This window comes from Tursiops truncatus, chromosome 7 (genome assembly GCF_011762595.2).
Source record: "Tursiops truncatus isolate mTurTru1 chromosome 7, mTurTru1.mat.Y, whole genome shotgun sequence".
NCBI classification, from domain to species: domain Eukaryota; kingdom Metazoa; phylum Chordata; class Mammalia; order Artiodactyla; family Delphinidae; genus Tursiops; species Tursiops truncatus.
Window position 1 is genome coordinate 54,036,551 of NC_047040.1, and position 27,543 is coordinate 54,064,093.

The 27,543-nt window shown below is 37.9% G+C and overlaps 1 protein-coding gene across 8 annotated transcripts in view; it reads left to right on the forward strand.

Moving 5' to 3' along the window:
* The window catches only part of CCDC141 (coiled-coil domain containing 141), a 217,586-nt gene that overhangs the window by 105,055 nt on the left and 84,988 nt on the right, over positions 1–27,543 (forward strand). For all 8 annotated transcript variants that reach the window (XM_073807529.1, XM_073807525.1, XM_073807527.1 and 5 more), the window contains exons 8-9: positions 3,838–4,032; positions 26,530–26,702. In XM_073807529.1, the coding sequence (XP_073663630.1) occupies positions 3,838–4,032; positions 26,530–26,702 (368 nt within the window). The remainder of the gene's footprint in view (positions 1–3,837; positions 4,033–26,529; positions 26,703–27,543) is intronic.

Sequence of the window (27,543 nt, forward strand, 5' to 3'; positions counted from 1 at the left end):
GGAAATGGCAGTCTTTGGCTTTCTGCTGGTGGGGACAAGTACTGGAAATATTTTATTGCAAAGTGACTGAAACCGAGTCAGAGGTTGAATACTTAGCAGGCAGACAGCAATGGCTTAGAGAAAAAGGAACAAGATTTTCTCTGTTGGGCTCCTCCAGCCTGGACAACAGGGAAAACTAAGTTTTTTAAACAGCATGCTGGATTCAGATGACTCTGGAAAGTTTTGTCTCAAAAATAAAATAGGCGAAGCATCCCCAAAGAAAAATGGCTGGGGAAATATGTCATCAGAACGGTATGGAAGCGCATCAGAAACTGCCTATAGATTGCCCAAAGAAAACAGAACCAATTTTCTGAGAAGATTGCATAGAAATATTGAGTAGACCTAGCTTCATCTACTGCCTACAGAGTTCATTTGAAAATGTAATTAAAAAGACTGGGGATAGAGAATAAGAAAAGATAGGAGGCACAAAATGGTCCTTTACAGTTTCCTTGGAAGGTCACAGTCCACTTTATATAACACATTATGAAGCACAAGGTTACAGTGGGTTTTCAAAGACTTGGCTCTACTCCAGAAGTCTCTCTTTAATATTGTTTGCAAAATTTATACTAAAGGCAGATTTATGAACTCTGTTAGAGAACAAGTATTTCTCTTCTTATTCATAGAGAAGAACTTTATTATTTTGGTCCAGTTGCAAAATATAGCTTGAGTTTGACTGTAAATTCTCAGTTATATATGTAAGGCATTGTGTTTATTTAGAAATAATAAGGCTTCTAATTTCAAATCAGAAAATCCCAGGGTCATATAAGGACTTTTATCAGTTCCAGGTCTTATCCAGACCTTATGGAAGTTTCACGTCTGTAATTCTAAGTTAATGTGTTTAATCTTTCTGTGGTGTAAAAAGCACTGTTTATCACCTCTCTGCAGAGCTGAGGCCAGGATACTGGTTGAGAAAGCAGGTTCTAGAGTCAAACTACCTGAATTTGAGTTCTGGCTCTTCCACCTACTAGTGTTGAGACCTTGGGCAAGTTCTTAACCCTTCTGAGCCTCAGTTACCCCATCTGTAAATTGAGGATAATAATAGTTCCTACCTTGTAGGGGTGTGGTGAAGATTAAGTGAGATACTATATGTAAAGCATTTAGCACAGTGCTAGCATACGGGAAGAAGAATCAACCCTTACGCTCTTGCAGACAGTTAAGATACCAACACCGTAGAGTTTAGTTTTGTCCAGAATGAGCACGTAATGGCTGTAACCTATCTCTCCATATCCTAACCTCCTCTCCACTTTCCTTCCCCCAGCTCTCTGGGCCTCCCCTAGTTTCTCCATATTTAAGTGTTCTTCCTCTAACAAGCACAGAAGATTCTGGTCAATGCCAATTTTTTGAAAGAATTACCTGCTTTACTCTATGTCTTCACATATTGAGCATTTCTTACTTGAGTTCATTGAGGATTAATGCCCCACAGATCTTAACAGACAGAAAATAGAGAATGGATCCAAAAGACAGGAAACGGACTAACTGGGTAGCTGGAGGGATTGGGACAAAACAAAAAAAGAAACAAAGACTTGTGAAAGCAAATGAACCTGTAGCTGGTTCAGCTCCTTTTAGCCACAACTGTAGTGTTTCTCAGCATTGTTCCAGCCGGAGCATTGGTCCCCTGAGATGATTAGCAAACAAATGGTTTCTTGGTCAAAGGAGTTTGTCCAAAACGTTTCACACCATGTTTTCCTCTAGGAGTCTCAGTGCATGTTAACATAGTAAAAATTCTAAGAAGTACTGCAGTAAAGAAACCTGCTTTATTTTGCTTATCTCATATTATTGATCAATACATAACACTGACCAGTACATTTGGAGAAGGCTTCCACTATTGTTATTTTAGAACTGGGAAACAGGAATTCCCATAAATAATGAACAAATTTTGGGGCACTAATGAACCATGATAAAACTGACGGGAAGAAAAGTGGGACTAATATTTAGTGAGTGCCTATTAATGTATGCCAGAAATTACGCTAACTGCTTTAGAAATATTTGCTTTTTCCCGATAAGGTTAAAGTAGTGGTTTTTAAGTGGGAGGGATATTTACAGTGCTTTACGAAATAATGTCATGGCACATATTAGCAGTCCTTAAATGGGGACAAATAGCTCTTTAAGAAATGAAGGATCTTGAGAACTCACGTAGCCCATCTTCATGCCTAAGAGTATTGCTTTTGCACTCACTGAGAAATTTGGAGATTCTGGAGTCTCTCTACCCTCAGTTCCCTGGAATGTAGCATTGTATACAAACCTGTGAATAGTCCTAGTTCTGCCACGTATTGGATATGTAACCTTGGATAACATACTCCTCTGAGCCTGTGTCAATACTAGGAAAATAATAACATCTAACCTAAGTTTGTGAGGGTTTTACTTACAAAACATAAGCTCGTAATTGGTGCTCAAAAAAATGCCAATGCCTTAATCTACCATACTTATTCTTGCATCCATTGATGAAAATATTTTTCTCTTACACGATTACTAGAACAGATTCTATGAAGTCCATAAAATAATATGTACAATTTCTATTTTCAGCGTCTACCAACTGTGATTTGAAATGCTACCATTTTGTGTGTATGTACGTGTATTTGTGTGTTTGTAGAAACAGCATGTATTTAATACACTTCATAATGCAGTATATATAAAATTATATAAAATAGCAGTTTATGTATTGTTAAAGAAAAGAACTATATTTTATTCTTTCTTTATATTCCCCAAGACATCTATCCCAGCATGGTCCCAGGTACACAGTATTTAGTTGTCTTGTGAAATAAATGAATGGAAATGATAGCGGTAAATTGCACTAAAATTGTATTATTTTATACAATATAATGTAACAAATGTAACTTAATAATAGGACACTTTGCAGTGGGGAGCAAGCCAGGATGGAGTCAGACTGTGATTTTTTAAATTTGGTGATAAATTTCTGATGCTTTAACAAACAGCATATGCTCACTGCTCAGTCTCAGCTAAGATGGGTACCAGAAAATTTGCTAACAAGACTCCTATGTTAGAGATAAGCATTATTTTATGAAACTAGATCTGTCTTCAGTTCTTTTGCAAGAAATTTGAATTTCCCTTCAAATAAATTGAATGTTAATATGTTTGATTTACTTCAACTCTTATTATTTTCTTTCTTCTCTATTTACTGTTTTTCACCCTCATGCAATAGAAAGTAAAAACCTACCTCTTTTCCTTTGTTGAAATGTTTACAAATCGTTAATAGTGAAACATGGAGAGGTGAAACTGGGGTCAGGATGGAGAGAATACTGCACAATAACAGCTATTAACTTTGTGCAGAGTAACAGGTCTTAATTTCAGTTCTAAGTGTAGGCAGATGCACAAACAACCATATAGTATGAGATTTCCCTTCCTTTCTTGTGCATATTTGCCCACATTGCCAGTGAGAATAAATTGTGGGAGAGAAATGTTTTTATACTTAAATGAATAAAAATAGGTAAAAATGAGATAGAGATTGAAAGACACTGATGACCATATTTTGGGTATATTTTCAGGTATTGTTAAGGGAAATGGCAAGTGACCTGAATTCAGGGCAACCAGACACATCCCAGTTGACCTGCCCCTTTCTACTATCATCCCCTCTCCCTTTTTAACCTCTTTTCTGTGTCCCTTTCTTTTTTTTTACGTACGTCTTGTTACTCAAACCTGGAATGTAGCATTGACTCCTTTATGATTTGAAAATAATGACAGGTTGCTGATACATTCAACACATGTAAATGTCTTCTGAGTCTTACCAGAGATTCCAGAGGGGAGGATGTGTAAAATAAACTGAAGAGTGATCTCTTGTAGGAATGGAATTCCGCAGTGGAGAAGCTGAAGAGTGAGGCACTGGGGATTCTGCTCTCCAAGGAGTATGTGGAGAAAGAACACCTACAGCTGTCTAACCAGAAACTGAATTGGCTTCAAGAGGAATTTGGTCGGCTCATGGTGGAAAGGAAAACCTGGTTAAAAAAGGCAAATGATTTTTTTAACAGCGCGAACAAGGTCAGTGTGAGGTGAAGCTGGTAATTTTAGGTCATCAGGGCAAACCAGTAAGAGACCCATGACTTCAACAGGCTGGAACACGTCACAGAAATCTCGACTCCACTTAGAGTTTCAAAATTGATGGCAGCAAAAAGGAGCTTTTAAAATATATTCCTACTCTGGCCATTATTTTGTACTCAAAACTAAGAGATTCTGTGCTTTGACATGTAAAAGGTCACTGGAAAAAAAAAAAAAAAAAAACAGGAGACTTTTATCTTAGAGCTCTCATTGTTCTGTTTGAGGTGGACATTTGTGCCAACATGGTAGTGTTTCTCCTGGAGGAATGGAATTATCATAAAATATATCAAGGTTAACCCAAAAAAAACCTTGAAACTTTTACCAAAAAAATCTTTCTCTTTTTAAAAATCCTCTTTCATTTATTAGGTGAAGATACATAAGTATTGCAGGCTTTTGGCACATGAACCATAAGGCTCTGGTTGACTGCCCTGCCTTGGTTTGCCTTTTTTTTTAAATTGGAGTATAGTTGATTTACAATGTTGTGTTAGTTTCAGGTGTACAGCAGAGTGATTCAGTTATACATACATATATATCTTTTTTTTCAGATTATTTTCCCTTATAGGTTATTAAAAAATACTGAATATAATTACCTGTGCTATACAGTAGGTCCTTGTTGGTTATCTGTTTTATATATAGTAGGGGGTATATGTTAATCCCAAACTCCTAATTTATCTCTCCCCACACACTTTAAATCAGCCAAAGGGAGATCTTGATTTGGACTGTTTCCAGGCCTTCTTGAGTGGGAGAAGTGCTCTATTTTCATTTAAGATTGATTGTAGCAGGTGGCTCTTACTGCGTGGTACTGTTCATGTGTTCACATCACTTAGGTATCTGAGGATGGCGGTAATGTTTGAAAAAATTTCTGCCTTTCCCAATTGAACATACACCTTCAAACTGCCTTATTGGAATTAATACCTTAAATTTCACTGATGTAAAACTCGGTAATGTGACAGAAAATGAATGGGAACCCACAGAGGGTAGGTATATTGTGATTTGAAGTAACAACATCAGCAATCTGAATACAGTGTCCTGGTAGGTATCAAAATTGTTACTTAATTTTGAATTTTTTACTAATGGGAAACTTGGAAAACTTGAATAGTAAAGTTCCAAAATAGAGGTGGTAGAATTATGGTAGGAAAAAAACACATGTCAAAGAAATATTTGTTCAAATTATTATTGTTTGGGATTTCTTTGTTTTAAGAGAAGAAACACATAGTTTCTGGATCTGTTGAGCTAAGTAAATGGTAAGTGCTGGTTAAATTTCTCTTCAATAGTCCTAATTTTGAATAAGAGATTTTTTTTTTTTTTTTTTGCGGTACGCGGGCCTCTCACTGTTGTGGCCTCTCCCATTGCGGAGCACAGGCTCCGGACGCACAGGCTCAGCGGCCATGGCTCACCAGCCGCTCCGCGGCATGTGGGATCCTCCCGGACCAGGGCACAAACCCGTGTCCCCTGCATCGTCAGGCGGACTCTCAACCACTGCACCACCAGGGAAGCCCTGAATAAAAGATGTTTAAACTTACATTACACTCTCATTCTACAAAATGAGTGGGTCATCCCAGTTAGTTAATGCTGTTTCTAAGGAAAACAGTTATAGAACATGTTGCTATGATAAAATGCTTCCAGCATAAGCCCTATACATTATAGTCCTGCAAAATGGAGAATTTTTCTCTGTCTCATTCTCACTCCCTCACTCTTGCTTCCTCTGCTGTCATTATCTGGTAGCTTGCCAGGGAAATTTTTCTTTTTACATTATTCTTGGGCCTTGAAGGAGGAGGAATGATATCTCTTGCAATAGTAATTTTTTAAAAATTGAAGAACGGAGTGGTTACTTTTTAAAGCTTATATGATAATTAAGGTCAAATCCTAACAAATCCTGTTTCTTAACCCCAAACACTTGACTTCTAGTTCCCGTTTCATCATTTGAATGCCCATGGCATTCAAATTATAATTAGTTCAGTTGGGACATCCATACTATAGAATTCTTTGTAACCAAGTAGTACTTAGAAAGGTTTAGAATTTATTTTCCCTTGTCAAAGCATCAGGGAAATAATTTCCAACTCCAAATCTAAGAATTCAGTTTGAAAGATGATATATACTTTTACCTCAGCAAAAATGGAAGCTGGAGTTTGGAAAGTAGATGTTTAAATCATGACTCTTGAAATGAGTTATTTACCATATTATTAAGAAGCAATAAATGATGAAATAATATAGTAAATAAATCCGTTTAAATTAAAGAAGGAAATTCTTCTCAAGGCTTGTAAATGGCATTTTTCTTTTTGATTTATATTGTAGAATCTCCAAATTTTATAAAGTTACCATTTTACCCCATTCTGGGCATAACACTCATAAATAATCCTAGTTAAAATAAAGCACTGGATTTAAGGTATTAATATAAATTCAAAATCCCTTAAAATATTTTTTTCTAGTCTGAAAGTTTTGTTTTCACTAGTGAAGGAGTATTTTCAGTTTACATCTTCAATTTATCTCCAAAGCACTGAACTTTCCTTTTGAGAATTCACTTTATTGTGCCTTGAGGGCGCTGGGTTTTTCTGATTGTGATCGTCTACATCCTTGATGAAGCCATGCTGCCAACAGCTGTGAGGTGTCTGAGACTTTTCACCCAACTTTCCAGCCAGCAAAAGAGGTAACCAGAGTGTCAAATGTCACATCAGTTCCCCAAGTCCCAGTTCCCCAGGCATTCTTGACACACCAGTAAGATGGGTAGGAGCAGTGGAGACTCGCCCCACACATGCAAATAAGGATGTTAGCACTGTGAAAAAAAAGAGAGCGTCAGGGCTTTAAAAAAAGAAACGTACCTCGAAAACCAATTTCACTCTTGATAAATGGAATCATTTTTTAGCAAACAACGTCTTGTTCCAAATTTGTTAAAGCTAGGTCAATATTCTTCAATTTCTGTGTCAAATGCCAGTGTGAAAAAATGTTAGTGCCATGGGTAATATATGAATTAGTGAATGTAACAGCTTGAGTGTTTTTGCTCAGTAAAATGCAAAACATATGAGTTTTAAGATAACCTTTAACTTTTTAAAATTTGGTTAAAATAAAAAGAAATGAATGTCATAATCTCATCTGCAGAATGGACTACTGTTAGTATGTCTTCCGTATCATATTTATTTCTTTTTCATCCAGATTTTTATCGTATGTTTCTGGTATTTTCTGTTGCAATCATCTGGAAACCCTCCTCTTTTTCCCTTCTTTCCTTTTATTGTCACCTGTCCCTCTCTCTCTACCAATCCTATCAATATCTAGGGATATTGTTATTTACTAGAAAAAAGTCACAATAAGTTTTTAAATTGAAGTTGCTAAATAAGTAGTGTGGCAAATTTATGAGAATAATTACCCTTTTTCTTTACGGATTCATTTATTTAATAAATATTTATTGAGCAACTACTATGTGTCAGGGACTGTTCTAAATGCTAGAGATATAGCAGAGAATAAAACATACAAAAAAATCGATAAGCCAATGTAATTCCAATATGTGAAATTCAGTAAAACATAATTATCACCTAATTGTCCACATTGGCAAGAGTGCCCACTGCCTTTACTTTGTAGTTTCAGGAGTGAAATTGATTACCTTTTAATCCTGCTAGGGGTTAATGATTACCCAAAGCTCAAGAGTCTGTTTCTTACCTAGAGAATGTCTAGTCTTTGGCTTGAGGTGTGACCGTTTGTACCTGGAATGAGCAATAGGTGGCGATGTTAGCACATAGGACCTCAGGAGTAGTGTTGCTACTGATGCTTTTCTTGTCTTTTTTTTAAATTGAAGTATAGGTGATTTACAACATTATATTATTTTCAGGTGTACAACATAGTGATTCAGCGTTTTTGAAGACTATACTACATTTAAAGTTATTACAAAACAATGGCTATATTTGCCTGTGCTGTACAATATATCCTTGTTGCTTATCTGTTTTATACATAGTAGTTTGTATCTCTTAATTTCATATTCCTGTCTTGCCGGTCCCCCTCCATCTCCCCACTGGTAACCATTGGTTTTTTCCTCTGTATCTGTGAGTCTGCTTCTGTTTTGTTATATACATTCCTTTGCTTAACATTTTAGATTCCACATATAAGTGATAGCATACAGTATTTGTCTTTCTATCTCTGACTTATTTCACTAAGTATAGTACTCTCTGCATCCATCTACATTGATGAAAATGGCAGACTTTCATTCTTTTTATGGCTGAGTAGTATTCCATTATATATACATACCACATCTTCTTGATCCATTCATCTGTTGATGGACACTTAAGTTGCTTCCATATCTTGGATATTGTAAATAATGCTGCTATGAACATTAGGGTGTGTGAATTTTTTCAAAACACTGTTTTATTTTCTTTGGATATATACCCAGGAGTGGGATAGCTGGATCATGCAGTAGTTCTATTTTTAGTTTTTTACTATTTTTTTTACATCTTTATTGGAGTATAATTGCTTTAAAATGGTGTGTTAGTTTCTACTTTATAACAAAGTGAATCAGTTATACATATACATATGTTCCCATATCTCTTCCCTCTTGCATCTCCCTCCCTCCCACCCTCCCTATCCCACCCCTCTACGTGGTCACAAAGCACTGAGCTGATCTCCCTGTGCTATGCGGCTGCTTCCCACTAGCTAGCTGTTTTACGTTTGATAGTGTATATATGTCCAAGCCACTCTCTCACTTTGTCAGAGCTTACCCTTCCCCTTCCCCATATCCTCAAGTCCATTCTCTAGTAGGTCTGTGTCTTTATTCCTGTCTAAACCCTAGGTTCTTCATGACAATTTTTTTTCTTCAATTCCATATATATGTGTTAGCATACGGTATTTGTCTTTCTCTTTCTAACTTACTTCACTCTGTATGACAGACTCTAGGTCTATCCACCTCATTACAAATAGCTCAATTTCGTTTCTTTTTATGGCTGAGTAATATTCCATTGTATATGTGCCACATCTTCTTTATCCATTCATCCAATGATGGACACTTAGGTTGTTTCCATCTCTGGGCTATTGTAAATAGAACTGCAATGAACATTTTGGTACATGACTCGTTTTGAATTATGGTTTTCTCAGGGTATATGCCCAGGAGTGGGATTGCTGGGTCATATGGTAGTTGTATTTGTAGTTTTTTAAGGAACCTCCATACTGTTCTCCATAGTGGCTGTACCAATTCACATTCCCACCAGCAGTGCAAGAGTGTTCCCTTTTCTCCACACCCTATCCAACATTTATCGTTTCTATACTTCTTGATGATGGCCATTCTGACTGGTGTGAGATGATATCTCATTGTAGTTCTGATTTGCATTTCCCTATGGTTAATGATGTTGAGCATTCTTTCATGTGTTTGTTGGCAGTCTGTATATCTTCTTTGGAGAAATGTCTATTTAGATCTTCTGCCCATTTTTGGATTGGGTTATTTGTTTTTTTGTTATTGAGCTGCATGAGCTGCTTGTAAATTTTGGAAATTAATCCTTTGTCAGTTGCTTCGTTTACAAATATTTTCTCCCATTCTGAGGGTTGTCTTTTGGTCGTGTTTATGGTTTCCTTTGCTGTGCAAAAGGTCTGAAGTTTCATTACATCCCATTTGTTTATTTTTGCTTTTATTTCCATTTCTCTAGAAGGTGGGTCAAAAAGGATCTTGCTGTGATTTATGTCATAGAGTGTTCTGCCTATATTTTCCTCTAAGAGTTTGATAGTTTCTGACCTTACATTTAGGTCTTTAATCCATTTTGAGCTTATTTTTGTGTATGGTGTTAGGGAGTGATCTAATCTCATACTTTTACATGTACCTGTCCAGTTTTCCCAGCACCACTTATTAAAGAGGCTGTCCTTTCTCCACTGTACATTCCTGCCTCCTTTATCAAAGATAAGTTGACCATATGTGCGTGGGTTTATCTCTGAGCTTTCTATCCTGTTCCATTGATCTATCTTTCTGTTTTTGTGCCAGTACCATACTGTCTTGATTACTGTAGCTTTATAGTATAGTCTGAACTCAGGGAGCCTGATTCCTCCAGCTCCGTTTTTCATTCTCAAGATTGCTTTGGCTATTCAGGGTCTTTTGTGTTTCCATACAAATTGTGAAATTTTTTGTTCTAGTTCTGTGAAAAATGCCAGTGGTAGTTTGATAGGGATTGCATTGAATCTGTAGATTGCTTTGGGTAGTAGAGCCATTTTCACAATGTTGATTCTTCCAATCCAAGAATATGGTATATCTCTCCATCTATTTGTATCATCCTTAATTTCTTTCATTAGTGTCTTATAATTTTCTGCATACAAGTCTTTTATCTCCTTAAGTAGGTTTATTCCTAGATATTTTATTCTTTTTGTTGCAATGGTAAATGGGAGTGTTTTCTTGATTTCACTTTCAGATTTTTCATCATTAGTGTATAGGAATGCCAGAGATTTCTGTGCATTAATTTTGTATCCTGCTACTTTACCAAATTCATTGATTAGCTCTAGTAGTTTTCTGGTAGCATTTTTAGGATTCTCTATGTAGAGCATCATGTCATCTGCAAACAGTGACAGCTTTATGTCTTCTTTTCCGATTTGGATTCCTTTTATTTCCGTTTCCTCTCTGATTGCTATGGCTAAAACTGCCAAAACTATGTTGAATAAGAGTGGTGAGAGTGGGCAACCCTGTCTTGTTCCTGATCTTAGTGGAAATGGTTTCAGTTTTTCAACATTGAGGACGATGTTGGCTGTGGGTTTGTCATATATGGCCTTTATTATGTTCAGGTAACTTCCCTCTATGCCTACTTTTTGGAGGGTTTTTATCATAAATGGGTGTTGAATTCTGTCAAAAGCTTTCTCTGCATCTACTGAGATGACCATATGGTTTTTCTCCTTCAATTTGTTAATATGGTGTATCCCATTGATTGATTTGCGTATATTGAAGAATCGTTGCATTCCTGGAATAAACCCCACTTGATAATGGTGCATGATTCTTTTAATGTGCTGTTGGATTCTGTTTGCTAGTATTTTGTTGAGGATTTTTGCATGTATGTTCATCAGTGACATTGGCCTTTCTTTGTGACATCCTTGTCTGGTTTTGGTATCAGGGTGATGGTGGCCTCATAGAATGAGTTTTGGAGTGTTCCTCCCTCTGCTATATTTTGGAAGAGTTTTAGAAGGATAGGTGTTAGCTCTTCTCTATATGTTTGATAGAATTTGCCTGTGAAGCCATCTGGTCCTGGGCTTTTGTTTGTTGGAAGATTTTTAATCACAGTTTCAATTTCAGTGCTTGTGATTGGACTGTTCATATTTTCTATTTCTTCCTGATTCAATCTTGGCAGGTTGTGCATTTCTAAGAATTTCTCCATTTCTTCCAGGTTGTCCATTTTATTGGCATAGAGTTGCTTGTAGAAATCTCTCGTGATCTTTTGTATTTCTGCAGTGTCAGTTGTTACTTCTCCTTTTTCATTTCTAATTCTATCGATTTGAGTCTTCTCCCTTTTTTTCTTGATGAGTCTGGCTAATGGTTTATTAATTTTGTTTATCTTCTCAAAGAACCAGCTTTTAGTTTTATTGATCTTTGCTATTGTTTCCCTCATTTCTTTTTCATTTATTTTTGATCTGATCTTTATGATTTCTTTCCTTCTGCTAACTTTGGGGTTTTTTTATTCTTCTTTCTCTAATTGCTTTAGGTGCAAGTTTAAGTTCTTTATTTGAGATGTTTCCTGTTTCTTAAGGTAGTATTGTATTGCTATAAACTTCCCTCTTAGAACTGCTTTTGCTGCATCCCATAGGTTTTGGGTCGTTGTGTTTTCATTGTCATTTGTTTCTAGGTATTTTTTGATTTCCTCTTTGATTTCTTCAGTGATCACTTCGTTATTAAGTAGTGTATTGTTTAGCCTCCATGTGTTGGTATTTTTTACAGATATTTTCCTGTAATTTGTATCTAGTCTCATAGCATAGTGGTTGGAAAAGATACTTGATACAATTTCAGTTTTCTTAAATTTACCAAGGCTTGATTTGTGACCCAAGATATGATCTGTGCTGGAGAATGTTCCATGAGCACTTGAGAAAAATGTGTATTCTGTTGTTTTTGGATGGAATGTCCTATAAATATCAATTAAGTCCATCTTGTTTATTGTATCATTTAAAGCTTGTGTTTCCTTATTTATTTTCATTTTGGATGATCTGTCCATTGGTGAAAGTGGGGTGTTAAAGTCCCCTACTATGAATGTGTTACTTTAGATTTTCCCTTTTATGGCTGTTAGTATTTGCCTTATGTATTGAGGTGCTCCTATGTTAGGTGCATAAATATTTACAATTGTTATATCTTCTTCTTGGATCGATCCCTTGATCATTATGCAGTGTCCTTCTTTGTCTCTTCTAATAGTCTTTATTTTAAAGTCTATTTTGTCTGATATGAGAATTGCTACTCCAGCTTTCTTTTGGTTTCCATTTGCATGGAATATCATTTTCCATCCCCTCACTTTCAGTCTGTATGTGTCTCTAGGTCTGAAGTGGATCTCTTGGAGACAGCATATATATGGGTCTTGTTTTTGTATCCATTCAGCCAGTCTGTGTCTTTTGGTGGGAGCATTTAATCCATTTACTTTTAAGGTAATTATCGATATGTATGTTCCTATTCCCATTTTCTTGATTGTTTTGGGTTTGTTATTGTAGGTCTTTTCCTTCTCTTGTGTTTCTTGCCTAGAGAAGATCCTTTAGCTTTTCTTTTAAAGCTGGTTTGGTGGTGCTGAACTCTCTCAGCTTTTGCTTGTCTGTAAAGGTTTTAATTTCTCCATCAAATCTGAATGAGATCCTTGCTGGGTAGAGTAATCTTGGTTGCAGGTTTTTCTCCTTCAACACTTTCAATATGTCCTGCCACCCCCTTCTGGCTTGCAGAGTTTCTGCTGAAAGATCAGCTGTTAACCTTATGGGGATTCCCTTGTGTGTTATTTGTTGTTTTTCCCTTGCTGCTTTTAATATGTTTTCTTTGTATTTAATTTCTGACAGTTTGATTAATATGTGTCTTGGCGTGTTTCTCCTTGGATTTATCCTGTATGGGACTCTCTGTGCTTCCTGGACTTGATTAACTATTTCCTTTCCCATATTAGGGGAGTTTTCAACTATAATCTCTTCAAATATTTTCTCAGTCCCTTTCTTTTTCTCTTCTTCTTCTGGAACCCCTATAATTCAAATGTTGGTGCATTTAATGTTGTCCCAGAGGTCTCTGAGACTGTCCTCAGTTCTTTTCATTCTTTTTTCTTTATTCTGCTCTGCAGTAGCTATTTCCACTATTTTATCTTCCAGGTTACTTATCTGTTCTTTTGCCTCAGTTATTCTGGTATTGATCCCTTCTAGAGTATTTTTTGTTTCATTTATTGTGTTGTTCATCATTGCTTGTTTCATCTTTAGTTCTTCTAGGTCCTTGTTAAATGTTTCTTGTATTTTCTCTATTCTATTTCCAAGATTTTGGATCATCTTTACTATCATTATTCTGAATTCTTTTTCAGGTGGACTGCCTATCTCCTCTTCATTTGTTAGGTCTGGTGGGTTTTTATCTTGCTCCTTCATCTGCTATGTGTTTTTCTGTCTTCTCATTTTGTTTATCTTACTGTGTTTGGGGTCTCCTTTTTGCAGGCTGCAGGTTCGTAGTTCCCATTGTTTTTGGTGTGTGTCCCCAGTGTCTAAAGTTGGTTCAGTGGGTTGTGTAGGCTTCCTGGTGGAGGGGACTAGTGCCTGTGTTCTGGTGGATGAGGCTGGATCTTGTCTTTCTGGTGGGCAGGTCCACGTCTGGTGGTGTGTTTTGGGGTGTCTGTGGACTTACTATGATTTTAGGCAGCCTCTCTGCTAATGGGTGGGGTTGTGTTCCTGTCTTGCTCTTTGTTTGGCATAGGGTGTCTAACACTGTAGCTTGCTGGTCGTTGAGTGAAGCTGGGTGTTGGTGTTGAGATGGAGATCTCTGGGAGATTTTTGCCGTTTGATATTACGTGGAGCTGGGAGGTCTCTTGTGGACCAGTGTCCTGAAGTTGGCTCTCCCACCTCAGAGGCACAGCACTGACTCCTGGCTGCAGCACCAAGAGCCTTTCATCCACACGGCTCAGAATAAAAGGGAGAAAAAGTAGAAAGAGGATGAAATAAAATAAAGAGAAAATAAAGTTATTAAAATAAAATAATTATTAAGAAAAAAAATTTTTTTAAGTAAAAAAACAAAAAAACGGATGGATAGAACCCTAGGACAAATGGTGAAAGCAAAGCTATACAGACAAAATCTCACACAGAAGCATACACATACACACTCACAAAAAGAGGAAAAGGGGAAGAAATCATAAATCTTGCTCTCAAAGTCCACCTCCTCAATTTGGGTGATTCCTTGTCTATTCATGTATTTCACAGATGCAGGGTATATCAAATTCATTGTGGAGATTTAATCCGCTGCTCCTGAGGCTGCTGGGAGAGATTTCTCTTTCTCTTCTTTGTTTGCACAGCTTCCGGGGTTCAGCTTTGGATTTGGCCCCACCTCTGCATGTAGGTCACCGGAGGGCGTCTGTTCTTCGCTCAGACAGGACGGGGTTAAAGGAGCCGCTGATTCGGGGGCTCTGGCTCACTCAGGCAGGGGCGGGAGGGAGGGTCATGGAGTGCGGGGTGGGCCTGCGGTGACAGAAGCCGGTTATGACGTTGTACCAGCCTGAGGCGCGCCGTGCGTTCTCCCGGGGAAGTTGTCCCTGGATCCCGGGACCCTGGCAGTGGCTGGCTGCACAGGCTCCCCGGAAGTGGGGTGTGGATAGTGACCTGTGCTTGCACACAGGCTTCTTGGTGGCGGCAGCAGCAGCCTTAGCGTCTCATGCCCGTCTCTGGGGTCCACGCTGTTACCCGCGGCTCTCGCATCCGTCTCTGGAGCTCCTTTAAGCAGCGGTCTTAATCCCCTCTCCTCGCGCACCAGGAAACAAAGAGGGAAGAAAAACTCTCTTGCCTCTTCGGCAGGTCCAGACTTTTCCCCGGACTCCGTCCCGGCTAGCCGTGGTGCACTAACCCCCTGCAGGCTGTGTTCACGCCGCCAACCCCAGTCCTCTCTCTGCGCTCCGACCAAAGCCCGAGCCTCAGCTCCCAGCCCCGCCCACCCCGGTGGGGGAGCAGACAAGCCTCTCGGGCTGGTGAGTGCCGGTCGGCCCTGATCCTCTGTGTGGGAGTCTCTCTGCTTTTCCGTCCGCACCCCTGTTGCTGTGCTCTCCTCCACGGCTCCGAAGCTTTCCCCCTACGCTACCCGCAGTCTCCGCCCGCGAAGGGGCTTCCTAGTGTGTGGAAACCTTTCCTCCTTCACAGCTCCCTCCCACTGGTGCAGGTCCCATCCCTATTCTTTTGTCTCTGTTTATTCTTTTTTTCTTTTGCCCTACCCAGGTACATGGGGGAGTTTCTTGCCTTTTGGGAGGTCTGAGGTCTTCTGCCAGCGTTCAGTAGGTGTTCTGTAGGAGCTGTTCCACGTATAGATGTATTTCTGATGTATCTGTGGGGAGGCAGGTGATCTCCGCGTCTTACTCTTCTGCCATCTTCTATTTTTAGTTTTTTGAGGAACCCTCCATACTGTTTTCCATAGTGGCTGCACCAGTTTACATTCCCACAAACAGTGCACAGGAGTTCCCTTTTCTCCACATCCTCACCAACTTTTGTTATTTGTGGCCTTTTTGATGATGGCCATTTGAACAGGTGTGAGGTGATATCTCATTGTAGTTTTGATTTGCATTTCTCTGATGATTAGGGATGTTGAGCATCTTTTCATGTGCCTGTTGGCCATCTGTATGTCTTCTTTGGAAAAATGTATATTCAGGTCTTCTGCCCATTTATTATCAGATTATTTTGATATTGAATTATATCAGCTGTTTATGTATTTTGGATGTGAATCTCATATCGATCATATCGTTTCCAAATTCAGTAAGTTGCCTTTTTCTATTGTTGATGGTTTCCTTTTCTGTGTAAAAGTTTTTAAGTTTAATTAGGTCCCAATTTGGTTGTTTTTTTTTTTTTTTTGCTTTTGTTTCCTTTGCCTTTGGAGACAGATCCAAAACATTATTGCTATGATTTATGTCAAAGAGTGTTCTGCCTATGTTCTCTTCCAGGAGTTTTATGATTTCAGGTCATACATTTAGGTCTTTAATCCATTTTGATTTTATTTTTGTATATGGTGTGAGGAAATGTTCTAATCTCATTCTTTTGCATGCAGCTGTTTAGTTTTCCCAGCACCACTTATTAAAGAGACTGTCTTTTATCCACTGTATATTCTTGTCTCCATTGTTGTAGATTAATTGACCATCGGTGTGTGGGTTTATTTCTGGGCTCTCTATTCTGTTCCATTGATCTATGTATCTGTTTTTGTGCTAGTATCATGCTGTTTTGATTACGCAGCTTTGTAACATGTAGTCCGAATCAGGGAGCATGATATTTCCAGCTTTGTTCTTTTTTCTCAAGATTTCTTTGGCAATTCAGGGTCTTTTGTGGTTTCGTATAAATTTTAGGATTATTTGTTCTAGTTCTGTGAAGAATGTCATATTGATTACATTAAATCTGTAGATTGCCTTGGGTAGTATAGACATTTTAATAATATTAATTCCTCCAATCCAAGAAAATGGAATGTCTTTCAATTTCTTTGTAGCATCTTCAATTTCCTTTATCAGTGTTTCGTAGTTTTCAGAGTATAGGTCTTTCACCTCCTTGGTTAAGTTTATTCCTAGGTATTTTATTCTTTTTGATGTGATTTTAAATGAGATTGTTTTCTTGCTTTCTCTTTCTGATAGTTCATTATTAGTGTATAGAAAAGCAACAGATTTATCTGTATTAATTTTGTTTCCTGAAACTTTACTGAATGCTGCTGATGCTTTTCATAAACCAGATTCAAGTGGAGATTGAGCCATGTAACTCAAAGAACCCGATATATTCCCTTTTCATTTTAGAGTTATCTGCTGCGTTCCGTGAACCTATTTGCTAAATCACTTAGCGACAAATACAAGTACGGGTTGATTGTCAACACTGGATGATAGCTGATTGGAGAAGAGTTTCTCTGGTTACCAGATGTTGCTAAGAGTTATGAGGACATGCATGAAATGTGAACATAGCACCTGTTATCGTAACTCGTCTTGATCCCCTCAAATTTTCATCTTTCATGATTATAGATGATCTCATTTATTATATTTCTAGCATGTTCACAAAAATGAAGCTGTGGTTAATATGTATTGATCACCCAAAATCTATTTATCATTGTTTAGGGAATGTGGTTTGAATCAGAGATAAATATATATATATATTTCAAGAGAAGAACAGTATGAGCCTGTATTTGTATGACAACGATGATTGAACCTTAAGCTGTAAAACATGACTGATGGGTCACAAAGTTTCATTCCCATGCTTTCCATTCCCAGCCATATGATTCCATTGGGGAAAGCAAGCAGGGGAGACCGAGGTCAAAACTACATGGTCTGGTTCTTGGGTGATCAGCCTTAAAGCACAGGTGAAGCAAAAGTTGGGTCAGCCAGAGGAACATAACAGAAGCACTTTGAAATATAATAATTGTTATGGCTTCTACTGCTTCTGCCATCACTGCTGAAAAGTTGATGTCTTTTAAAAAGATGATGTTGCTTTTTTAAGATATTTACAGGGTTACAAAACAGTAATGCCTACAGCAACATTATTGTTTCAGACAAAAACAAAATAATTAAGCACTGAGTTTGATACATTTTTAAAAATTTATATACACACTATTCTACCTTTTTCAAAATAGATACATTTTAGCCAAGATGTGAGAAACAATTAACTAAAATGGACCAGTTGTACTACAGATTGAAAGAAGAAACCTGTCCAAGTAGAAGATCCAAAAAATATTATCCAGAAGGAATTTGAAGTGACAGAAATGAATTCAAGAAATTAAGCTAATTGTCACTAGACATCAAGGAAAGTATAATTACTTTCAGTTTCATAACTCTTAAGCAGCCTGTCTCCAATTTCTCACTTCCAGAACAACTTCCGTTTCTCTTAGAAAAGCAACTTGCTTTTATTCCCTCCCTTCTTCCACCTTTGCCTTCAGCTAGTATGTTGTCATGCGTCATATGGGTACTTGAGCTAAAGCAGTGAAAGATACAATCCTTGCCTTTAAGACCCCATCAACCTTGTTTAGAGGAGAGACAAGGAAACAGAAGTGTTGTGTGCTGTGGGAAAAGCCATGATGGAGTAAGCCTAGAGCATTAGGGAACACAGAAAAGATCCTTAACCTTACCCAGGGAAAGTGTCAAGCAAGGCTTCTCTTAGAGGAGGGACCAGTGAGCTAAATTTGGAAGACTGGGCAAGAAGGAATTAGGGGAAGGCTACATGGTACAATGTTGTTTGGGGAACCTCAGGTAATTTATTTTGCCAGGAGTGTAGGGTATAAGCTGGGAGTGATGAGAGGCAAAAAGTGGTAGAAGAGGCAAGGGGTCAGGAACGGTCTTGAATAGCATGCTAGGAAGTTTCTATCTTATGCTAAACCTGTCCTTAAATATGCAGAGATCTTAAGGTCTTGCAAAAATCATCAAGAGGCAAACCTCCTCCTGTAGACGCAGATGATATCTTAATTTAATCTGCTTCTGTGATCCCTCTGAGGATGGTTTTAAAACTCATGGTTTTCGAGCTCAAGGACAGGCTATTTATTTATTAACATCTTTTTTGGAGTATAATTGCTTTACAATGTTGTGTTAGTTTCAGCTGTATAACAAAGTGAATCAGCTATATGTGTACATATATCCCCATATTTCCTCCCTCTTGCATCTCCCTCCCACCCTCCCTATCCTGCCCCTCTAGGTGATCACAAAGCACCAAGCTGATCTCCCTGTGCTATGCAGCTGCTTCCCACTAGCTATCTGTTTTACATTTGGTAATGTATATATGTCGATGCCACACTCTCACTTCGAGGGACAGGCTATTTAAACCACAGTAAACATTTGATAAAGATGGCTAAACTATTAACATACAATTATTAAATATCTATCTAAAATAGAAAAAATATCAAAATCAAGGAATACCTTTAACATCTTACATTTCTCGTGAAAGCCCACAACTCAGTCTACATTTAATAGTCTTATCATCAAGACAAACAGTTTTGTTGTCACTCACTCATGAGTATCTTTCACAATAAAGCTATCAACTGAATTCTAAGGTATGAATGTATTAATTTGTTTCCCTTCTATGCATAATTTCAGTCTGTTGCTCCCTCCATTGGCAGTAAGTATATTCTTCCTTGTATTACAGATATTTCTGGGTAGATTTACTTCCCTTTGCTAAATTAAAATTCCTTCAGGGTAAGTAACATGTCAATTTTACTTTGTGTTCCCCAGAACACCTAGAACAGTGCCTTCCAGGTAGTAGATGCTCAATTATTATTTGAATTATTGAGTTAAAGCAGTGGAATATTAGAAACTGTGGAGTTTCAAGGCCAACTAACTACATTATATTGTTCATAAGAGATTATATTGATCCAAGGTAGTTGGGATTAGATCATTTTGAAAGAGAAGAGATTAATTACTTTAATACACAGGAACACAAATTTCAAGTTCATTCTCCATGTCATATCTGAGAAGGAGGGTAGTGATGTAGAAAGAGACTTGTCATCACCCGTATCACCTCCTCTGAGAGGTCTTCAGGCAGCATTCATTGCTTATTTCTTATTAGTCCCATAGTATTTCTCTGTGGTCCTTAGAGAGAGATTGTCTTAATCATCTTTATGACACCGAGTGTTCAAAACATTTTGTTGAATGAATGAATAAATGATTGGCTATGTGACGAATCAATTTACATTTTGAGCCTGAGTTTACTCTTTTCTAAAATGGTCTAACACCTTGATGGGGTGACCTTGAGAGTCCTGCGCTCGGAGTGGCAGGTGACGTTGATGAGGACGTCATCTGCCACTGGCCTTGAGCTGGCTCAAGGTCCTCGCCAGCTCTGACGTGCTGTCCTTCTTTGATTTTACTATATACACATACGTATTTTTTTCTGTTTGTTGCTTTAAGAACTAACCCTGCTCGAGAGTATTTTCTTTAGCTAGTTTAAAAAGAAAAAAAATATTTAATAAACAAGTATGTGGCCAAATGCAGTGCTGAAGAGACAGTCATCATATAGCTTTATAATTTTTTTTCCTGCTTCTGAGTGTTATCTGACAATGCCGATAGCCTTATTCTGTTGGGTTTCTGCTTTGGGGTATGGTTTGATTGCCTTGGTTTGTCATGGGGAAGAGATATTCTTAAGGAGCTAGCTCCGTGTAAGTGAACTCCTGGAGAAAGTGAGTTTGCCTTTCAATCAACTGTATCACCCAACCGGAAAAAAAATAAAAATAAATAAAATGGTCTAACAATTCTACTTCAGGGAACATTCAGTAATGAAAGTAATGAAAGTTCTTAAAATCAGTGATAAATGTACACAATCTTGCAGGGGAGAATTGGAGTGTAAATAAATAAATGGAATTGTGGAGTATTAAGTGAATATATAGAAACATTTGCTAGGATGACACTTTTGTAACATAATATAATGGATTTTGGAGCCAGGCTGCCTAGGTGTGAATCTGGTCTCAGACGTTTATTAGCTCTGTGACCTTGGGCAGTTACTTAACTTTCCTGTGCATCTGGCTTTCTAATCTGTAAGATAGAAATAACAATTATATGTACCTCACAGAGTCCTTGCTTTATCTAAATGAGTTAATACATGACTAGTGCATAGAACAGCCAAGCACTCCTACGTGCTAGCCATCATTTGTCATTATATATGCATTTAATACTGCACTCGCCACTCTAACATGACCTCAGTGCTTTTGTTCATTTTCATACCTGCTCCATAGATTTCAATAAACGTTTGTTGAATAAATGAAAAAAAAGTGCTTTGCACATTGCAAATGGACATATTCCATGTTAATATTCCCAAGATCATCCTAAAACCATTTGGGTCAATTTATGTAAAAGAAAACCAGAAATTATAAAGTGACTAGCTGGCTAAAGTTCTACTTATGGGTCTAGTTTATATATCTCTAAGACGGACTCATCTCAGAAAAAGTAAGAAATGGTCAATATAAAAGTTCCTCTGATTCCTTGTTAATCAAAGGCTTCAGATACATTCCACTTTCAATCCCAAACGCCTTCTTGTCCAGTGTTTTTTTTAGCTTTTCAAATTGTGAGGTAAAACCCTGCTTTAGGTACTTGTGATTTTAAACACCTCTCAGTAACATCACCGATCGACCTTGTAACACTTGTAACACGGAGGGAGTTCTGGGGACCAGATGCAACAACTTTGAAGAGGCAAGGAATAAGCCAGAGCAGTAGTAGGAGGCAGCAAGTATGAGGAGCTGAAAATTACATCACCCTGTTGCCCCCGTCTTCATGGCATTTGAAATCTTGGACAGGACCTGAATTAGGAATCAGCTTGCCAAACTGGGAGCCACCAGAAGTTATCTCAGGTAATGTTTAGGAAAAGACACTGAAGCTCTGGGTCTTTTAAAAAACTAAACCCAGAGGAAAATTGAATCTCTGCAGATAGTGGAGTTCAGTGCTCTAATTAGAAGCTGAGTTAAGTTTTGCATCCTTGGTAATTATAAAGGTTCTGAGCAAACTCATTCTCCAGCCTTGGGATTCGTGAAAGGAAATGTTCAGGGTTCTACAGTGGGTTTTGTTTTCTTTCTTTTAATGTTGATTCTCTTCAAATTAGTCAGGAAGTAAACAATATTACTTATTAAACATCTTTGTGAAACAGCATGATATAAGAATTATGCTGCATGATTCATGGTTCCTGCTAAACATATTAATCTCATAGATGTTTTTAAAGGAATCAAATGTGCCAAGTCTTGGTATCATCTCTGTGTCATGTGGTGCAACCTGCTTGGGATCCTGTGCTTCACAAGGGAAAAAGGAAAGATATTTACTAGCATCTTAGAACACAAAACCTAAGCAACTCCTTACTCTTTCCCAAGCCAGGGCCAAAAGAGCTGATTCATCTCCTCCTCGTCTGCTTGAGAACTGAGTGGTGCCATGTAAAATGGTCAAGAAGAGCTAGAACCCAGAGGGAGAGACTATTATCCTTGTGCCTGTATCCTTGTTTATTCCAGTCCACTCGTAAAACCTCTATTTGACCTTCACACAAGGTTTGAAGAAAGAGGGGGACAAAAACCTAAATGTAAACTATGAATTCCAAAGGCGTTGATGCGGAGGCCACAGCGTTCTTGCTGGAAATAACCTGTTCTGTACCATGTGTGCAACAAAGAGACTCTTTCCAGGCCGGATCCAGTATATCAGGTTCCTTACGGATCTGGTAAATACACAAGCAGTCATTTCTATTCTGGGGGTAGATTAAGTGAGAACAATGATACTTAGATCATTTTCTATGTGGGAATAAGAGAAACAAGCTTTGCATATGATTCAGACAATCACAGACAGTAGAATCTTGAAAGAGGTCTCCTCTTAAAATTAAGAAATTTAACTATATCTGTGTCTGTAGATTATTCCCATTAGGGTTAAGTTAGGATTAAGGGTAAGGAATCAGCTCTCTTACAGCATCCAGCCCATCTTACCTATAGTAGATCTTTGTAAATATATTCGTTGAGCTAATGAAGGAAAGAAATCGCTCACCTCCTTTCTACTGCTATAGTTCTCTTAAGTGTGACACGAAGAGGAATTCATAAATACTTTCCTGACACTTTGATATTTCTGAGAAAAAGCTCTGGAAGAAAATCTGGCTATTTTAATTCTAAGTTATGGGTTATACTGGTCCTTGATCTACCACATCCTCCTTCTAGTGAATGTTTAGCTCTTCAATTTATTTCTGTGCCATTAGGAAATGATACTTTTATGACAACCTTCAGGAATAGGGTGGAGTCACATCACACATGCGTTTAATGTACAAGTGGCTTTAGAATCTGACTCCTATGAAGATGAGACCAGTGACCAAGGATCTGAGAGTAGCAGCTGTTCAGTGGGGACACAAGGAGAAAAAGCCATGTAGGATGAGTGACAGGCAGCAGGTGGCCATGCTCTTCTCAGTGATTTTTCAAAGATGTGTCTGATCAATCAAGATTTAGAGTAAGAACCAGCAAATATTTTCTGAGTACTTACTACATTTCCACCATCGTGCCCTTGTTACTTTCATATGTTTTCCTTCTTTAATTCTCAACAATAAATATGATATTTACTAAGGTTATAATGGCTTAATATTAATATAGAATGGACTTAAACTTACAGGCAAGACAAAGCACTTTTGAAATCTGTATCCCTTCCCCATTCACAGTAAGAACTTGAGAATTATCTTAAAGGAAGAGTGAAGTGAATGTCCTGACATCTAAGTATAGATTTATCCTTATTTCTTCCTTTATCCTAGCTCAGTGGCTCTCAGTCCTAGGTGTGAGTATGTATTACTATAAGCATATATTAAACTTTAAGCATGACTTAAGGGAGTTCATGATTATTTTGACTACACCAGATTTTTGCTTTAGGCACTGGCTTTAAAACTAACCCTTGATTAACAAGGACTCCAATTTATTCAAAATAAGCAATAAAATTAAAAATATAAAACAAAATTCCAGAAACAGTGGTTATTGCCTAGTGGTGTTTCAGTGTGTTATGGAAAGATCCAGGAAGCAATTCAAATCATCTTTTCTAACATCAGCATCTTGAGACATTTGGCTCTGTTGCCAACTGCAGGAAAGAAAAAGGATCAGATAAGGAAGAGTTCTTCAGGTTCAAAGTTTCTTTAATAAAGCTATCTTTCTTTTACAGTCCTATAAACCTAAGAGAAATAGCTCAATCTTTCTCTGTATCCTTTCTCACCTGTAAGAAGGAAAAGTAGACACTGTTTACAAAACGTAAGTTTTTAAATCCTACCTTTTCCACCTAAGATTAACGGTCTTCTTGGAAATGCCCCTCTCTCATAAACCTGCCATAGAAATCCTTTGCTACATAGCACCATATCCCAGGATTTAAGAGCAGAGCCCTCAGGGCCAGACAGATTGAGTACAAATACCAAATCTGTCCCTTAGCACAAGTATGACTTGGTGAAATTTATTTAACTTCTCTGAGACACAGTTTCCTCAGTCATATAAGGGGATAATTTCTTGCTGCCTCCCATGGCTCTTAAGAACAATATGCCTGGAACTCAGCAGACGATCAGAAATATTTGTTGACGAAATGAAAAGTAATTGTGAAACACGAAGTAGAGAAGAAGCACATAGTTCTCATTAAACTGTAGTGATTATTTGTATTACTTCCTATCATCTACTAAATAAATGGGAATGAATTTGCTTTATACACTCTCAGTAAATGCAGATTCAGAAGACATGAGGACATGGGTGGGAAAACAGAATCTCAACATATAAGTCACATGACAGTATCTGAAAGATTTCATTTGTAAATTCAAATCTTGTCCAGTTCCAATTCTGCCATTAAAACTCACTCCCTTTGGTGTGGAGAAAAGGGAACCCTCCTAATGTTGGTGGGAATGTAAATTGGTACAGCCACTATGGAGAACAGTATGGTGGTTCCTTAAAAAACTAAAAATAGAGTTGCTATCTGATGCAGCAATCTCACTCCTGACAAAACTATAATTTGAAAAGATACATGCACCCCAATGTTCATAGCAGCACTATTTACAATAGCCAGGTCATGGAAACAACCTAAATATCCATTGACAGATGAATGGATAAAGAAGATGTGGCACAGATATACAATGGAATATTACTCAGCCATAAAAAAGAATGAAATAATGCCATTTACAACAATGTGGATAGACCTAGAGATTATCATACTAAGTGAAGTAAGTAAGAAAAAGACAAATATCATATGATATCACTGATATGTGGAATGTAAAATACAACACAAACGAACTTATCTATGAGACAGAAACAGACTCAAAGACATAGAGAATAGACTTGTGGTTACCAAGGGGCAAGGGGGGTGGAGGAGGGAAGGATTGGCAGTTTGGGATTAGCAGATGCAAACTATTGTATATAGCATGGATAAGCAAGTTCTTACTATATACACAGGGAACTATATTCAATATCCTGTGATAAACCATATATATATATATATATAATTGAATCACTTTGCTGAACAGCAGAAATTGACACAACATTGTAAATCAACTATACTTCAATAAATTTAAAAAAAAAAAAAAAAAGCAACTCACTCCCTTCAAAGGTGGCCAGGTGCAGAGGTATGGGTGCTGTTACACAGGTCCACGGCTGTAACCTCTACATTTGGCTTAAACTGTGTTCCCTCAGCATCAACCCAGCCTTGCTCCCCTCTCTGGTCTCTCTCAGTTCTCAGTGGTAGTCGACTCACGAGACCATTGCTCTCATTGTGGGGTCTTCCTAGTTCACCTGGTGGCCCCCTGATGAGCTCACTGGCTTCCACTGTAACAACCCAGGAAGGCTAGGCTTCACGCCCCTGCTGACGGTGGCCCAGTCAAGCTTCCTGGGATAGGACTGTTCTTCAGAGTGGTGTGAAACACCCTGTAAGGTGGCTTCTTCCAGTACAGCCAGAGGGCAACGTGGCAAGAGCTCCCTTGCTGTTCATCTTCTCTTCAACTTACCTAACTCATCTCCTGCTCTCCAGGCCGAAGTTCACAGATGGGCTATCAGGGACCTATGAAGACCATGGCACTCTGATCTCTCTTTTCCTCATATTGCCACAGTCTTCTTTTACTGCTTTTATATCATATATTCCCCCTTCTTAATGCCAACTAGGCCTCTACTGTGTTCATTCTATAAGCTTAATCCCCCATACCTGGTTGTTGATCTGCTAATAAAGGAAGAAAATAAAGAAATTCAAAAATCTTCTCTCAAGACAGTATCTTGGTTTGCAAGGTGATGTTTCTTCCTGCATAATCCTGTTTTACATGTCAGAAGCTAAATATTACCTTGGTCTTAGTCTCTGCACTGTTTCAGAACCAAATTCCAGTCTTCTCTATAGACAGACGGATGCCTTGGATGGAGCAGGCAGAAGATCTTTTACTCAGAAAGGCAAGGGACAAAAGTCCCAAAATTTTTGGAATACTTCCCCATGGTGTTTCAGGTTCAAAGTGCAATTTATTGGGAATTTTTTTAAAAGAAGATTACAGAGATGTTCAGGTTATGAAAGTCTGCATAATATTTTTAAAACATCTCATCCGTTAGTTGTATCCAGTACAGAATGTGCAAAAAATAAACCTGGCTCTCCAAATTTTATATAGTTATAACTGTGTTGTATAGGTACATTCTCAATGTAAACCATTTTGGTAATTTTATGGGGTTGACATTTATCTGTGCTGAACTAAACTACGATCAGTTTCCCTAAACGGAGCCTTAAAGCTACACAGCTATTTTCTAAGACTCAGATTGTTGTTTTTGGTTATGAGCAAACCAATAAATTGAACAGGCTGGTTTAATCTCTAGTATTTTGTGTGCACATTGATGTAGACTTTAAACTAGATGAGCAGAAAATGAAAGTATGTTTTCTTTGGCAGGCATTTGATGTGCTTGGAAGAGTTGAAGCTTACCTTAAGCTCCTTAAATCAGAGGGTTTAACTCTGCCTGTCTTGGCAGCGAGGCATGAGGAATTACACAGAGAAATTAAAGACTGCACAGCTGATGCTTTGCAGGAGGGACAAGCCTTAATCAACCAACTAGCCTCCTGCAGGTAAGTGAAGTCTATTTCTTCCTCAGTGTGACAAGCTTTTTCACAGTTTCCACAGTCTGTTAAAAAATAAGTTGCATGATTTTTTGTCCCTACTTCTGATGTTTTACTGCATTATGACATGGCTTAAAAGTATCTATTGAATTTTGGTCAACAGTAATTCTGAACACAGCATTGCTCATCCAGAAGTGAAGCTATATTCTGACCTTAGGACCTGAAGATGCTAAAGCTTTCTTTCTATGAGTTTCTGAGGAGCGAGGAGGGAAAGAACAAAAGAAGAGACAGAACTTTCCTTCTGTATACTTTTTATATCCTAGCATCTCCATGGGATTTCTTCCTCCCTTTTAATTCGTAAGCCTTGAGTCTACTCTGTCCCTTTGTTGCTTTCTGGAAAAAATAAAGTTCTAGAATTCCCTTTCATTTATGAGCTTGATGGCTCACCAAGCAAAACCCTAAGTAAAAGATGACATTATTATTAATTAATAATAATTACATTTTTAAAAATGGAGAGCCCACCACATGCCTGGCACTGTCTCAACAGCTTTAGAAGCATTATCCCATTAATCCTCACAGCAACTCTACAAGGCATAGAATATACTATTAATGTTCTCTTTTTACAAGCAACTGAGACACAGAGAGTTAAGTGACTTGCAAAAGGTCATGCAGCTGATTAGTTAGTGGCAGAGCCAGAATTTGAATTCAAGTGCGTGGATCCAGATTAATGGTCTAGTGCATCCTAGACCACCTGCTCTTAACCAGTGTGCTAGGGTGGGTTGTTTTTATGAGCACATTCAGTGAGTATATCAGTGTGATATACTCTGGTATATCTTAGAGATTGGTGGGA